The sequence below is a fragment of the Musca vetustissima genome, unplaced genomic scaffold (assembly GCF_032173495.1).
Source record: "Musca vetustissima isolate MV318-11 ecotype Yass unplaced genomic scaffold, APGP_CSIRO_Mvet_v1 utg22725, whole genome shotgun sequence".
In the NCBI taxonomy this organism is placed as follows: Eukaryota; Metazoa; Arthropoda; class Insecta; order Diptera; family Muscidae; genus Musca; species Musca vetustissima.
The window spans coordinates 137,111-153,187 of record NW_026876172.1 but is presented as its reverse complement, the minus strand read 5'-3'; the positions used below and the strand labels follow the sequence as shown (position 1 = coordinate 153,187).

General features: G+C 30.9%; 1 protein-coding gene and 1 pseudogene across 1 annotated transcript; both read left to right on the top strand.

The window, feature by feature from the left end:
• Positions 1–1,755: 1,755 nt before the first annotated feature.
• On the top strand, positions 1,756–2,686 carry LOC133338649 (general odorant-binding protein 28a-like). The gene is made up of 3 exons (XM_061546815.1): positions 1,756–1,897; positions 2,311–2,399; positions 2,471–2,686. Exons 1-3 carry the CDS (start codon positions 1,756–1,758, stop codon positions 2,684–2,686), a joined length of 447 nt encoding a protein of 148 aa, XP_061402799.1.
• Positions 2,687–8,584: 5,898 nt separating this feature from the next.
• Positions 8,585–9,414, top strand: LOC133338648 (general odorant-binding protein 28a-like; annotated as a pseudogene).
• The last annotated feature ends 6,663 nt before the right edge of the window (positions 9,415–16,077 follow it).

Here is a 16,077-nt window from a genome sequence, read left to right as displayed (position 1 = left end):
CCATTCCCATTGTAGTAGCTAAAATATGTCATTCCGGGATAATGGGGGGCTGATACCCATTTTCGCGAATAATTATCTATTTAGATCCAAGTTATGATATAGGAATACATACAGAGAGTATGTATTCCTATGTATTCCTGTCTATAATTAGGTACAACGGACTTCTGTGAATAAAAAACGTCATCCCAGAAATTATGCACTATAGCTAAACGATTTGAAAAGACGACATAATCATTTCCCGTTTAATTTTCTCTGTTCGTTCTGTTGTGGCTGATGTATTTTTTGATCAAATATATTCTGTACTACCCGAACAATCGATTTGATATAATCAATGACAATATCAATTGATATTTCCTCACATACTGCAAAAATATTCCGGCCTTCTTCAATAAAGGCTATCGAAATTAAATCGTCCCTTTAGATTAATTCCCATTTTTTTAGTTTTTATTTCAAATATTTATTTATTCTGAGAATTATTTATTGTTTTCTACTAATTCTAGCAACTTCTGGCGCATTCGGACCTTTATTTTCTATAATAAGGATGATTTTCTGAATGTTAGGTGTACTGTACAAATTTTTGACCATTTTGATCAATTTTATGGATTTAAAAAAAAAAAATAATTTTTAAATGATTTTATCGGTGCTTAGTTTACATAATATAACTAATTTAAAAAGTTTTTTTTTAAAGTATTTTCAAAAATGCAGAAAAGTAAAAAATTAAACAATGTTTTAATTATGTGGCCACCTCAAAGTCGATGTTGTTTCATAAATACCGTTATTTATGGAAAATTGCATGCAATAATTTTCTATTTTCACACTAAATCTCTAAAGTGCAGTATATCGAAGTGTTCAGAATTAAAAAAATTCTCAAGAATACCTCAAAAGAACCGAGGGCTGATCAAAAAATGTTTACCACAGTAAATGTTTTAATTACGTGGCCACCATTGTATATTTTTTAATCGAATAATTTTGTTAAAATCGTAAAGATATGGATTAAAATTATGCTTAAGGATGCAAAAAACTATTAAAATAGAATTAAAGACAATGGACGATATATATTTTCGCAGATACCAAGAGGTGGACCAATGCTGAACATGTTTTTCGACGTTTTTAATTGCCTCTCAAAACTTTTGTGTGAACCAAAGGTGTGAAATAATAACTAAATTATATAAATATTGATTTCAGATCCATTTACACTTCGCTATGAAATGGAGGTCTTAACGTATGCAGAACCTCGAAATCGATATTGGTTCGAATATGCTTTCAATCGTCTAGTAAAACAGGCTATAAAATTACAAACTTGGAATTATTGTAGCTTTAATACAACTAAATCATCATTTGTCTTCTATTCGTAAAACAACCAAATTTTTTAAACGTCACCAGTATTTTATGAAACGGTGCAATTTATTTATTTATTTGCATTCATGTATGCACTACCAATTAAATCGGTAGTTAATTATCTTTCAATTGTTGTTAAACAAAAAATTTTTTGATTGTTTTCAAAAATTCTACTGCAGCTCATAACGGTTTTTGCATATTCTAAAATCATTGATCTATGTCTAATGGTAAATTGAAAATATAAATTGTCAGTTTATTTCATGTGACCTATAATTTAACGGAACGCAGAAACTGAAGATTCCTTCCCATAAATAGTCGCCAATTGTTTCAAAATATATTGAGTATCAATTGAATTGTTTTACTATAAACATCCAGTTATATTTTATTCAGTAATCTAATATAACATATTTGTCAAAAATGGCCAAGTATTTTCTAACATTTGCAATTCTCTGTGTTGTCGGTGCGGTTTTAGTTCGTGGTGCAATCGATAAAAATGCATTAATTGCGGAATTTATGTCCAAAGGAGAAGCTTGCAAGGCAGAAACTGATGCCACTGATGGTGAGAAAATTTAATTTCAGATATGAAGCAGGGCGCATTAATAAGGTCATCCAGGGAGATCAGTTGTTTCTCAAGTTTGCTTTCAAAATCCGTTATTGTGAATTGGCTTCCATTATGAAAACGTAAATAAAGTCCATTTTTTTACATTTGACTTGAGAAAAAAAATATGGCTTTCGCTTGCTTGATGACCCTATTAATAGATCTTGATATGAAGCATTATTTATGTGCCAGAATTTTGAAGAGTTTTACATGGACAAAACTTTTACCATTTCGTGGCCACATTTGTTACTTACATCTACAATCAAAACGTTTTTACTTGTTTTCTCTGTAATTTCTTGTCTCCTTGAAGAAACGTTTTCTAGTTTAAAAGTCTTCCAATTAAATCACAACGTTTTTACTTTTCTTCTCTTTAGCTGATCTTGCTGAGATTATAGGTAAAAAATCAGCCTCGACAGCCGAGGGAAAATGTCTGCGTGCATGTATTATGAAGAAATATGAAGTGGTAAATTAAATATGAATTACATTATTAATACAATCACCTAATATCACTAATATTCCAAACTTATTTCTAAGATTGATGCCAATGGAAAATTTGCTCCATCTGTTGCTCTGAAACATGCTGAAATGTATACGGAAGGAGCAGAGGATAAAATGAAAATTGCACGAGAAATTATTGATGCCTGTGCCAAGATAAGTGTATCTGACGATCACTGCGAAGCAGCTGAAGAATATTGCAAGTGTTTACATGAACAAGCTTTGGCACATGGAGTCGAAGATATTGATATTTAAATTGAAATTAATGGATTTTGTTTTTGAAAACTGGCTGGCAAATGGACATACGAAAGCAATGTTTTATATATTTTTTTCATAAATAAATGATTATTTTTTCTTTTATTGCAAACTACATTAATTATGTATATTTTTTATGAATCATAAAATGTTCAAAGCGGTTTTGATTACGAATGAAATCCGGTTACGTGTTGTTCCTAGGTGTTAAGCATGGTACAATAAATAGGTAGTCCTTTTAGCGCAGCTGATAACTCGATTAACTGTCAAAGTGCGTAATTTCCACATAGATTCAATATGCAATGTTGCCAACCATGTGAAATATTATAAAAAATATTGGCAGATGGTTAAGACAATAACAACAACAAACTGGGATAACGCCTGACTATTTTGCAATTTATTTATTTGCATTCATGTATGCACTACCAATTAAATCGGTAGTACCATAAATAGGTAGTCCTTTTAGCGCAGCTGATAACTCGATTAACTGTCAAAGTGCGTAATTTCTACAAAGATTCAATATGCAATGTTGCTAACCATGCGAAATATTATAAAAAATATTGACAGATGGTCAAGACAATAACAACAACAAACTGGGATAACGCCTGACTATTTTGTAATAACAAAATAAATTGTACTGCAAAAAAGGAAGAATTCAAAGAAATCGGTGAACCTTCTCAATTTTAGACTCAAAAAATAGGTTTATTATAAAAATGTACGCTCCAAATTTTCGCCTTTGGAATCCAGTTGCAAAGAAGCTACGGTGACCATATTCATTAGATATACACTTAATCCGGCTTCAAAATGTCAGCATCCTTTTTGGGTGGATGCAGTGATTATATCGAAAAATCATTCATTAGAACCATATTGTCCATTGGGTGTTCTGCAACTTAATCACTGATTACATGTGCGTGCGTTGCACTATGTCGCGAGTTCATATAAACAGCGGCCAAAAATAGAAGGAGTTATCGTAAATTAATGAAATTTGGTACATGTGCTTATTATTGGCCTAAAGAGCATCTGACAAAAAATTTGATAGATCGGACCAAGATTTCGTATACCTCCCATACAATGGGTCTTGAAAATGTCACCCTTTTTGGCCTATAAAATCTTAAATATTCCCACAAATTCAATGAAAATTGGCAATTTACATTTAATTAGGCCTCTAAAGCAACTGACCATAAACTGGGTAGATCGGACCAAGATTTGATATACCTCCCATACAAAGGGTCTTGAAAATTTTACTATTTTGGGCTATATAATCTTTAATATTCAACCAAATTCAATGAAAATTGGCAATTTACATTTACTTATGCCTATAAAGCAACGGACCAAAAACTGGGTAGATTGGGCCAAGATTTGATATACCTCCCATACGAAGGGTCTTGAAAAATCCGCTTTTTGGACCTATAAATTTTTTATATTCATCCAAATTGCAGGAAAATTGTCATGTATTCTTCCAAATTAAATCAAAAGAAAGTAATAGATGCTGTAATTTAGTTGTTTGCCCATATTTCAGGTACCTACCATACCAAAAGTCCCTAAAAATGTAACATTCTGTACTATAAAATCGTTATATGCAGCAAAATTAAGTATAGTAGTTTTATTTTTGTTATTTTTAATATAATAAAATATTTGATATACTTTAGTTACTAATAAATTACTTCTTTATCATTCACAAAATTTTCAAAACACACATCAGAGATATATATAAAATATTGTCTTCCCAAATGTACGATTTAGTATTATCCACGTTATAATCTCGGGCCTTTACTTTATGGCTGTTTAAGGATATTACAAGGTCGGATTGTAATATAAAATTCTAAATATCCTTATTTAACTCGGCTTTAACAAAAGTTCGGGCTGCTACTAATTATTTGTTGGCATGACTTGTTAGCATCTTGTGAAAGTCGCTCAAAAGGTATTGTATTGCACTTTGCATATCCCATGCCATGAACTAATATTTTTCTGTATGAACTTTACACAAATGTAATTCATGTGCGACATCTAAATTTAGATTATAAGATTATGTCTCAAATGATCTGATAAATAAGTATTATCTTCAAACTGACTGAAAATTTATTTAAAAGCTATATTTTAAAACCAATTCTCCCATATCTTCGCTTCGAATAACGTTTTTAGCACTTAATTGCAAATTTTATGTAAAAATATTGTATTATTTCTATGTTCTGAATACATATTCTCCTTCCTATTTGACCCTCAATAACTTATTTAATTGTATACATAACATATTTGACCATTCGCTTCTAACCATTTCATGAATATGCCATATTTTTTAATAAGGCTGTCACCAAAAAAGTTAAATAACTCATAGGACCGCAGGACTCCGCAGCTAATTTTTTTTATTCCTTAAATAACACACTTTTCACCACTCAAAAAAAATTAGAGCTAACCTTTTTTTAAACTTTTTTTTCTGCTCCACTAATTTCAAAATTTGTTTTAAAAATTTGATGAACTACAAGTGTGGACGACTGTATACACCATATGATATCTATATACATACAAACTAAAGCGAATCCTAATTTTTACATCCACAGCAATCAAAATAAACACTTTTATAATAACCGTTAATTTGAATATTCAAATATTTGAGCATCAGAAAAACACACCCATTTTTCGAAAATATGGTAAAAAATCGGTTTATAAATAATTATCAGATTTGAACCTTTGTAGAGACAAAACTACTTAACATATTGATATAAAATTTCATATTTATTCTAATTAGAGTGTTTTCTATCAATCCTCATCAAAAAATTTGTCCTCCGTGGTACTTGGTTTTGACCATTTTTGGCCGCGGTCGTGACACTGTGCGTTGTGTAGTTTAGCCACAAATCAGGAAGGTACACAAAAAAACTCGTTGGCTTCAACACATTTTCACTCATTTTTATACTCTCCACCATAGTATGGAGGGTATATTAATTTTGTCATTCCCTTTGTAACTCATCGAAATATTTATTTCCGACCCTATAAAGTATATATATTTTTGATCAGGGTAAAGACGATCTAGCCATGTCCGGATCTCTGTCCGTCCGTCTGTTATAATCACGCTATCTTCTGAAGGAATTGAGATAGGGTGCTGAAAATTTGCATAGGTTTGTCTTTTGTCTGCAGGCAGGTCAAGTTCGAAGATGGGTATATCGACCCACGAAAAATTATGAATACAGGTCAATTTTTTCGGGTAGCCCCCATATAAGGGTACCCTCCATTTTCGGTATTTTAGGGTTCTGGAGCGTGTTTTTCAACAGAATTCGCAATTTGGTATTTTGTAATCGTACATGGTACAAATCTCGCAACCAAAAATTATTAATATTCCCCCTCTTTTTGGGGTCGTCCCCATATAACCTTTATTAAATATATTTATTTGTTTAAAATTTGATATAAATGAATGTATTTTTCCTGCTAAGTCTTTGTTCTGTCCTTCCTTGGAAATAACGATCTTCCTCTATAACGAACTATTTTCACAATAACTGTACTTGACTGTATATGAAAACTGAAAATTGGGACCGAATAAATAGTTCGTTATAAAAAAAGTTCGCTATATCCGTAGTTCGCTATAAAAATTAAGATTTGTATGAAAAATATGTCTCAATACTTTGGTCCAATTTTTTTTAATCGAACAAATATTGTGAGTTTTGTGTACCATTTACATTAAATTGGGCGAAAATATATATGGAAGCAATATCTAAATCTGAACCGATTCCAACAAAACTTCGCATACATCAATAAGGACCGGGTGTTGAAGAATATAGGTCATCAAGAGCAGCACGCAAAAAAGCCTTACTATCTTCAGCAAATATAGACAAAAGGGTTTAATTCGCCATTATGAACGCTATACATTTGAATATAATCGAATATTGGGACGACATAATATTTTGAGATGAAATCAAAATTATGTCATATTATAATGATGTATTTTGGCAATGGCTGTAATTTGGTATTTTGGGTTCTCATTGTATAGGAAATCTCTCTACCAAAATTTATGAATATTGGACTAGTTTTTCGGGTAGCCCCCATATAACGGTATACCCCATTATTCGAAATTTTTAAGATTTTGCGCACGTTTTTTAAACAAATAGGCTATCTATTTGTATTTTAGGTTCTAATTGGATAGCAAATCTCTCTACCAAAAACTATCGATATTAGTCAACTTGTAAAAGTATCTCCGAAATGTTTGTATTAAGGGCATTTTGGGCAAGTTTTTCAACCAATTTGGCTATAATTTCCATTTCTTGGAATTACTGATGTCACAAGGACGGATCGAAACTATCTGAAGTTTTTTCAAAAAATATTTGTTTAACTAAATTGTGTCCGTTTGAATCATCAGACACGTATCTCAAACATACTCATTTCATGTCTTTGTTATTGGATTAAAAAATTTCAACACTTTGACCCACTGTGAAAGAGGTACCAAAAGGTACCATTTCTGGATTCTCTCTAGGCTAGGTAAAAATATGACGATAAACATAGTTTGGATATATAGGATTTACAACGTTTCAAAATGTTGACCATTTGTGTACCATTTACATTAAATTGGGCGAAAATATATATGGAAGCAATATCTAAATCTGAACCGATTCCAACAAAACTTCGCATACATCAATAAGGACCGGGTGTTGAAGAATATAGGTCATCAAGAGCAGCACGCAAAAAAGCCTTACTATCTTCAGCAAATATAGACAAAAGGGTTTAATTCGCCATTATGAACGCTATACATTTGAATATAATCGAATATTGGGACGACATAATATTTTGAGATGAAATCAAAATTATGTCATATTATAATGATGTATTTTGGCAATGGCTGTAATTTGGTATTTTGGGTTCTCATTGTATAGGAAATCTCTCTACCAAAATTTATGAATATTGGACTAGTTTTTCGGGTAGCCCCCATATAACGGTATACCCCATTATTCGAAATTTTTAAGATTTTGCGCACGTTTTTTAAACAAATAGGCTATCTATTTGTATTTTAGGTTCTAATTGGATAGCAAATCTCTCTACCAAAAACTATCGATATTAGTCAACTTGTAAAAGTATCTCCGAAATGTTTGTATTAAGGGCATTTTGGGCAAGTTTTTCAACCAATTTGGCTATAATTTCCATTTCTTGGAATTACTGATGTCACAAGGACGGATCGAAACTATCTGAAGTTTTTTCAAAAAATATTTGTTTAACTAAATTGTGTCCGTTTGAATCATCAGACACGTATCTCAAACATACTCATTTCATGTCTTTGTTATTGGATTAAAAAATTTCAACACTTTGACCCACTGTGAAAGAGGTACCAAAAGGTACCATTTCTGGATTCTCTCTAGGCTAGGTAAAAATATGACGATAAACATAGTTTGGATATATAGGATTTACAACGTTTCAAAATGTTGACCATTTGTGGGAGAGGAAGGAAGAGAAGGAGTCGACCAATGTCCAAGATCCGAAGAAATGTCGCCAAGTAACTTCTGTTTGGTTCGATCGTCTAGAAAATAGGCTATCAAGTTTGTAGATTTAGTACAACTAAGTAATCATTTGTCTTCTAACAACCAAAAATTTGTAAACGTCATCAGTTTTTTATGCATTTTATTCATTTGCATTCATGTTTGCACTAACAATTAAATTAGTTGTTATTTAGAATCCAATTACTGTTAATGAACGTTTTCAACAATTCTACTACAGCTCATAAGCTCTATGTCTAATGACAAATTGAAAATATAAATTTTGAGTTTATTTCATATGACCTATAATTTAACGTATCAAAACCTGCAGATTACTTCCCATAAATAGTCGCCAAATTTCTGAAAATATATTGAGTATCAATTGAATTGTTTTACTATAAACATCCAATTATATTTAAGTCAGTAATCGAATATAACATTTTAGATAAAAATGGCCAAATACTTTCTATCATTCGCAATTCTATGTGTTATCGGTGCGGTTTTAGTTCGTGGTGCAATCGATAAAAGTGCATTAATTGCGGAATTTATGTCCAAAGGGGAAGCTTGAAAGGCGGAAACTGGTGCCAGTGATGGTGAGAAAATTTATTTTCAGATATGAAGCAAGGCCCATTAATAGGGTCATCCAGGTATACCAGGTGATTATCAGCTGTTTCTCAAGTTTGCTGTCAAAATACATTATTGTGAATTGGCTTCCATTACGAAAATGTAAACAAAACCGAGTTATGTTTTCGTACCAAGGCAGGTTATAATTTCGTGGCCAAATTTGTTACTTACCTCTATTATCATAATGTTTTTACTTGTTTTCTCTAAAATTTCTTGGCTCCTTGAAGAAATAATGTTTATTTTAAACATCTTCAAATTAAAACACAGCGTTTTTACTTTTCTTCTCTTTAGGTGATCTTGCAGAGATTATAGGTAAAAAATCAGCCTCGACAGCCGAGGGAAAATGTCTGCGTGCATGTATTATGAAGAAATATGAAGTGGTAAATTAAATATCAATTACATTATCATTAATAACACTAATATTCCAAACTTATTTTTAAGATTGATGCCAATGGAAAATTTGCTCCATCTGTTGCTCTAAAACATGCTGAAATGTATACGGAAGGAGCAGAGGATAAAATGAAAATTGCACGTGAAATTATTGATGCCTGTGCCAAGATAAGTGTATCCGACGATCACTGTGAAGCTGCTGAAGAATATTGCAAATGTTTGCATGAACAAGCTTTAGCACATGGAGTGGAAGATATTGATATTTAAATTAAAATGAATAGATTTTTTGGTAATTGGCTGTAAATGGACATACGAGAGCAATGTGTTATTTGTTTGTTTTTCATAAATAAATTATTATTTTTTTATTTTATTGCAAAATATATTAATTTTGTATATTATTTTTAATCAGAAGATATTCAGAGCGAAAGTTTATGGATTGGTCTCAATAGGGTAGTTAATTGAAATTCCATTTTTTGCGAAAGAGGAGAATATACAGATCTAACAAACAAATTAAAAAAAAAAACTAGAATTTTCGTGTGAAGCTGAGATCCGTTGTAAATTATGCTCCGGCGAATGTTGGTTTTAAAAGACATTCTGGATATTTTTCATATACGAGATGTCTTGCAAAAAAAGAAATGCGTAGAAACAAAATGACATTTTTCAACACCGTAGCATATCTGCGGAACAATTCCACACTTTGGAAACAAGACCAAACACAGCGTCGGTACGGAAAAAATATTAAAAAATGTTTTAGAGCTTATATTTAATATGTAGCTAGACCTGATTATGGACAACACATATCAAAAGAAAAATCTTAAAAATTCGAATTTTTGGTAAAGTTATGAACTTCTCAATATAGAGAAGAGGGCAAAATGTGTACAGTACTATTTTTTGTATACAGTCCAAAATATTTAAATCGCTTCCTATTCGAATTGTATAGTTGTTTAGAGTAGTTTAGAATAGTTGCATTAAATCTGCGATTACGGAAAAAAATTCGGGACACAGAGGGTTGAAATCTAGAAATAGTCTAAATGTCCTACACAATGACGATATAAATTAAAATTGAATGTTAACAAAATATCAATATTTTCGTTTTGAAGTCCAACAACATTGGTCTGTTCCCGTACTGCAAGAATCTACTAGATTTTACTATTTTCTTCGATATCATAAAGGAAAATTCGTTATCGTAGTAAAAAGTAGTAGATTCTTGCTGTACGGGAACAGGATACATGTTTCTATGTGTGTACAGTCGACTCCGCTTTACTGTAAGTCGCTTAACTGGAAAATATCGGATAAGTGAAATTGATTTCCTGCACCATTACATTTTAGGTTAATCGATCACAAATTACACCGCATAAGTGAAACTTCGCATAACTGAAAATATCGGATAACTGAAATAGCTTTTGGAGTCAAATATTGCAATTTATTTTCAAATCACTCCGCATTACTGAAAATCGTGAGAATGAATGATGACAGAATATTATGCATTGAGGAATACACATCGTCAAAGCCCACCCTAACATATATTTTTCTGCAATTCATGATTTTTCCGACGTATGGAACGTGTGTGTCAAGTATATATAAATTTTACGTCGATGAACGTTAAGTTCGTTCGGTCAAACTTTTAAACCCATTTGGAAAATTCGAAAAAAACTCCGTTCCGTATAAAATATAGAATTATATACAACTAACAAAGATGTTCAAAATATGTTACAGAATGTTCCGTTCATAGGGGAAATTTCAAAACGAGGTCCCATATAATTAACAAAATTTTTGGGAGGTCGTCCACTTTTAACTATTCCAAGTTTTTATTAAGGCCTTCTAAATGATACCAAATTTTAAATAAAAACAATGTAAAAATGTGAATCTATAATGAAAAAATTTTAATAAATAAAAATCCTTTAAGCAGTGACCATATCAACCAGTTTCAATTTTTATCGTCTATTTTCATAAAATTCGATACCTACGAATTCGATATAAACAGCCTGTTTTTGTAAAATTCCAAACGAACGAATTCGAGTGATTTACGTCCAAACTCCTTGGTTTTGAAAATATGTCATTTATTTTTGTTTTGAATCAGAAAACATTTATAAACATAAATAACGGTTTGTCGTAAGTCACTCGAATTCATTCGTTTGGAATTTTACAAAATTATTGAAATTCCTAAAATTAAAAAAAATGTCAGCTTATGAGAAGTTCGGATAAATGAAATTATTTTCAGTTAACCGAATTCCGCTTAAGTGTAAACATCGGATAACTGAAACAAACATCCAATTTTTTCCATTTCAGTAAAGCGGAGTCGACTATATGGGTTTCAAAATATGATTTTGGCGTATGTAGGCCTTGGAAACTATCAAGCATGGCATAATTTTGGAATATTATGCCATGTTTGAAAGTTGATAATGGCAACACTTTTTTAAAAGTAACTCGAATAAACATTTCAAATAAAATGTAAAAAAAATTCCATACTAATTTGTGGCATGACATAATTATATTAGGTAGTCTCATGTAGTCATATGTTTTCAATTTTCATAAATTTGCCTTTGACAGTATTCAGCTTTCAAAATTTAAATGAAAATATCTTCCTTCGAAATGTACGCATATCATGTGCTCAGTGGCAAAATTGCAAAATAATTTATATTTATAAATATTTTGAAGTTCCCCGTTCTAAAACTTATAAATATAAGATGTAACAATCATGGTTAAATCTTGAGAGCAATGTTCAGCTTTAGAAAATATATTTTGTTTGATTTATAGAAAATATGCAAAACGACATACATACAAATTTATGGAATTTATTTTTCAACGTTACCTGAAATCCGACGGGATGTATAGAAAAATTCAACTTCCCCACTTTTGCAAAATGTTATGTACGGCCGTATTAGCGAAATACGTCGAATCTATATCTTCAAGCGAATAATTCCAACCGCAAAACAAAATTGAAAATTTATTAAATTTATCCAAATACTTAATGTTCACATTCGAAATTTAATATTTTCTGAAAGTTTTGTTTTTATTTTCAACAAAAGAAAAACAAAATTAAAAATTGAGGGAAGTTACTTTTTACGATGCTTTAAGCTTCGATCAGTATATTCAGAGAGTAGATCTTCATTTAAAATATTAGTGCATGAAGATATATTTACAAAGTTGATCTCGAGAGATTTTTGGCCTGCTAGAGCATTCGCAAAAGAATTTCTAGAAAGGACAGAAAATTTGGCTCGATTGCCTCGTAAACCAGAAACGGCTTCAAAAAACTAAATAATTTTCTTACTATTTGCTACCAGAATGTAAGAGGGTTAAATACAAAGTTAACTCGTTTATATACTGATAGCCATGGTCTTGATTATAATATTATAGTATTTTCTGAAACTTGGCTTAAAATATCCGTGCTTAATAGTGAAATTCTAAGTTGAAAATATCAAATTTTTAGAAAAATGTCGGATAAATAAAAGGGGTGGTGGTGTCCTCATCGCAGTAGACGCCAAATATTCAAATAATGTAATCCAATTAAATCATTTAACTGATATAGAATTTGTCGGCATATCCATTGAAATGGGTAAATTTAAATTATTCGTCACTTGTTCATATATTCCTCCTTCATCGCAGCTTGATATCTATAATCAGCATATATTAGCAATACAATCCATAATTAATAAAATGAATGATTCGGACCGAATATTAGTTCTTGGCGATTTTAATATGCCATCTGTGAAGTGGCTTTCATTGCCAGAGTCAGAAGCTCTTACTCCATTGACATCTGATATAAATTTAAATCAATTTACTTCTGAAATTATTAATCGATTTTGTGACATTAATCTCCAACAAACAAATAATATAGTAAATAATCATGAGAAAATCCTTGACCTAGCCTTCGTAAATCATACACCATATTTTGAATTAGTTAGAATACCTCCTATTTGTATTCCTGAAGATAATTATCACCCAACTTTATGTATATCCATGATACATGATTATTTAATTTCTGACAATTCGTTAAACTCATTAAAAACTACTTTTAACTATAAAAAAACGAACTTTTGCAAAATCAACTCACTTATCTCATCTGTAAATTGAACCTCTATATGCCTTTGATGTCGAGTTTACAATAGATACATTTTATGTTACTCTAAACAAATTTATTTCTGAATGTGTTCCTACTGTTAGAACTAGAAGCTCTGATAGACATCCATGGAATACACGCGTATTATCAAGTATAAAAAACTCAAAAAATAAACTTTTTAAGAAATATAAAAAATCAGGATCCTCTATAGACTATGCTAACTATTCTGTTGCTAGATCAAAATATACAATAGAATCCCGAAAGTTGTATAAACTTTATCTTAACAAGATTAAGGATAATTTTAAATCCAATCCAAAATCATTTTATGAATTTGTTAATCTAAAAAGAAAAGTTTCTTCTAAGCCTACAATTTTAAAATACAATAACCAAGAATTTTCGAAAAACTCCGAAATTGCAGAATGTTTTGCAAATTTTTTTGCCACGACTTATTCTAGTACTACTTATCAGGTTAAAGACCCATATCCTTATAAACTATCAAAGATAGATCCAATATTTATGCCCTTCTTACAAAGTCGAGAGGTCTCTAAAAATCTACGCAGTTTACCTCGGCGGCCCGATTCTGTTTCTGTTGTTTGTAAATGATTTGCCAAATTCTGTATCGCATTCCAAATTGTTAATGTATGCAGACGATGTCAAGTTGTTCATTATGCGGTGTACACACTATCATTTTTGAATGGCACTCTTGCCCAAATTTTGCTTGTTTGGTAGTGTGGCCTCACATGTTTGTCATTCATCAGGCAACCACAAAAATATATATGGTTGTTGGACAGTCAGTAATCGATAAAAAGTTGACAGTCAAAAATGATAGTGTGTACACCGCTTTACCCATCATTCTGAAAAGCAAGCTGATTTACTCCAGCATGATTTAAATAGTCTATTTCAATGGTGCAGCCTAAATTGTATGGACTTGAATTTAAATAAATGTAAACATATGTGTTTTTCTAGAAATTCTTTCTCGTTAAGACATTACTATATTAATGGTTCGGTTTTATCAACTGTAGATTCTTTCGTTGATCTTGGTATTCTAATGGATCCAAAATTAAATTTTAACAATCATAGGTTCGTTCCCGTACTTTTTGATAGTAAAGCTAGTAAAAGAGCGAACTATCAAAAATTACTCTCACATACAAGATTTGCGCAAAAAGTAAAGGAACGAAAAATAGTTAAAACATAAAGAAACGTCAAAATCAAAATCTAATGCACAAAAAAAAACAAAAAATTAAACGCCGTCCATTGCGTGATTTTGATAATATAGGAGGTGATGCAAATGTGGTATACCCATTTGTTTTTAGATTGCCAAATTTTTATTTTTTATCCGATTAAATTGAAATTTTGCACTTAACATGCTACATGTGTTGTCTTTCCATGTATTAGTTTGAAAATAATATTATTCTAACAATTTAAGAGATATTTGAGAAAATATTTGAAATCCCATAAAAAGTGATTTTTAAAAAAGTGCAGGTAATGTGGTATACCACATGATGTTAATGTGGTATAGTATAATTTTCACTTCTAATTGATATCTTTTATAATTTATTGTTTTTAATGAATGCGAATTATCTCGAGATTTATGTCTGTTAAGATTTTTAACGGATACGTTGAGTGCAACTTTAATTTTTATTCTATAATAATTTCTACACATGGCAATATCTAATTTTTGTATGGAGAATTTGTTAAAACTCATAGCCTTTGTTTTTCATCCTTGTGATTCATGGTAGACTCTCGTAAAGTACGAATGTTTCACATAGTAATGAGATTTTGTCTAGTTCTGGCCTTTTTTCATGCAGAATCAAGGTATACCACATTACCTACACTTGTGTTTACTGAAGAAATGTCTAGTTTTTTTTTTCTAAATTGGTGATTTTGTGGTGCAATCGCGCATATTATTTGATTTTTAGTTCATACTAATTATTTTAATGCTTTAAAAATAACGATTAAAGTACATCCGTAAAACAAAAAATTATTTTTAAACTTCAACCGAAAAAAGTCAATTTCATGAAAAATTTTATTTTTGGTACTGATTCTCAACGTGATTTAAATAAATTTAACAGGTCATTGCTATCTTATTTTTTTGAGAACAGCAAACTATAGAACATGTTTCAGTTATTCTAAAATTTTCAGTTTACAAAAAAAGTGACTATACCACATTACCAACCTATACCACATTTGCATCACTTCCACTATTAATATTTATTGTTTATTTTTTTATTTGTATAATTTAGAGGAAAACATTATCGAATATTTGGAAGTGGGGTTTCCGACGACTCCGAGTCCGGAAAGGTTTAGATGGCTGTACGCTCCCATAATGTTAATGCTATTGAAATTGGTAGATATTTTGATTGCAATGTTTTAGCAAACTTGAACAACAAGATATGGAACAAGCCAAGTTTAGGGGCTCCACTCGGATCATTTTGAAATGATTACCGTAAGTAGCCCTCCTTGTGCGGATTACAGTGATATACATTTCATGTGGGGAAATGCATATTTCCCGAGATATTGGCCTTGAAATTTCGGAACATATTTACTTTAAAACAACCATTTACTATTATTAAAAGGTTATGCAATATATTCTATTCTATCTAGTTATATAGCACAAACCATAACCTTTGAAATGATACGGCTGATTAAAACAACATACTCTCCGAACTTTCAAGGCCAATATCGCGGGAAGTATGCATTTCTCCCTATAAAATATATATCATTGTAATCAGTTTACCGAGGACTACTTACTGTAAAAATGTCAAAGCGATCAAAGTAGAGCCCCTAAACTTGACTTAAGTCCAAGATATTTTGGACCAATGTACACACATTAGTTAGTACGATTAACCAACCCAACCCAAGTCTTCATT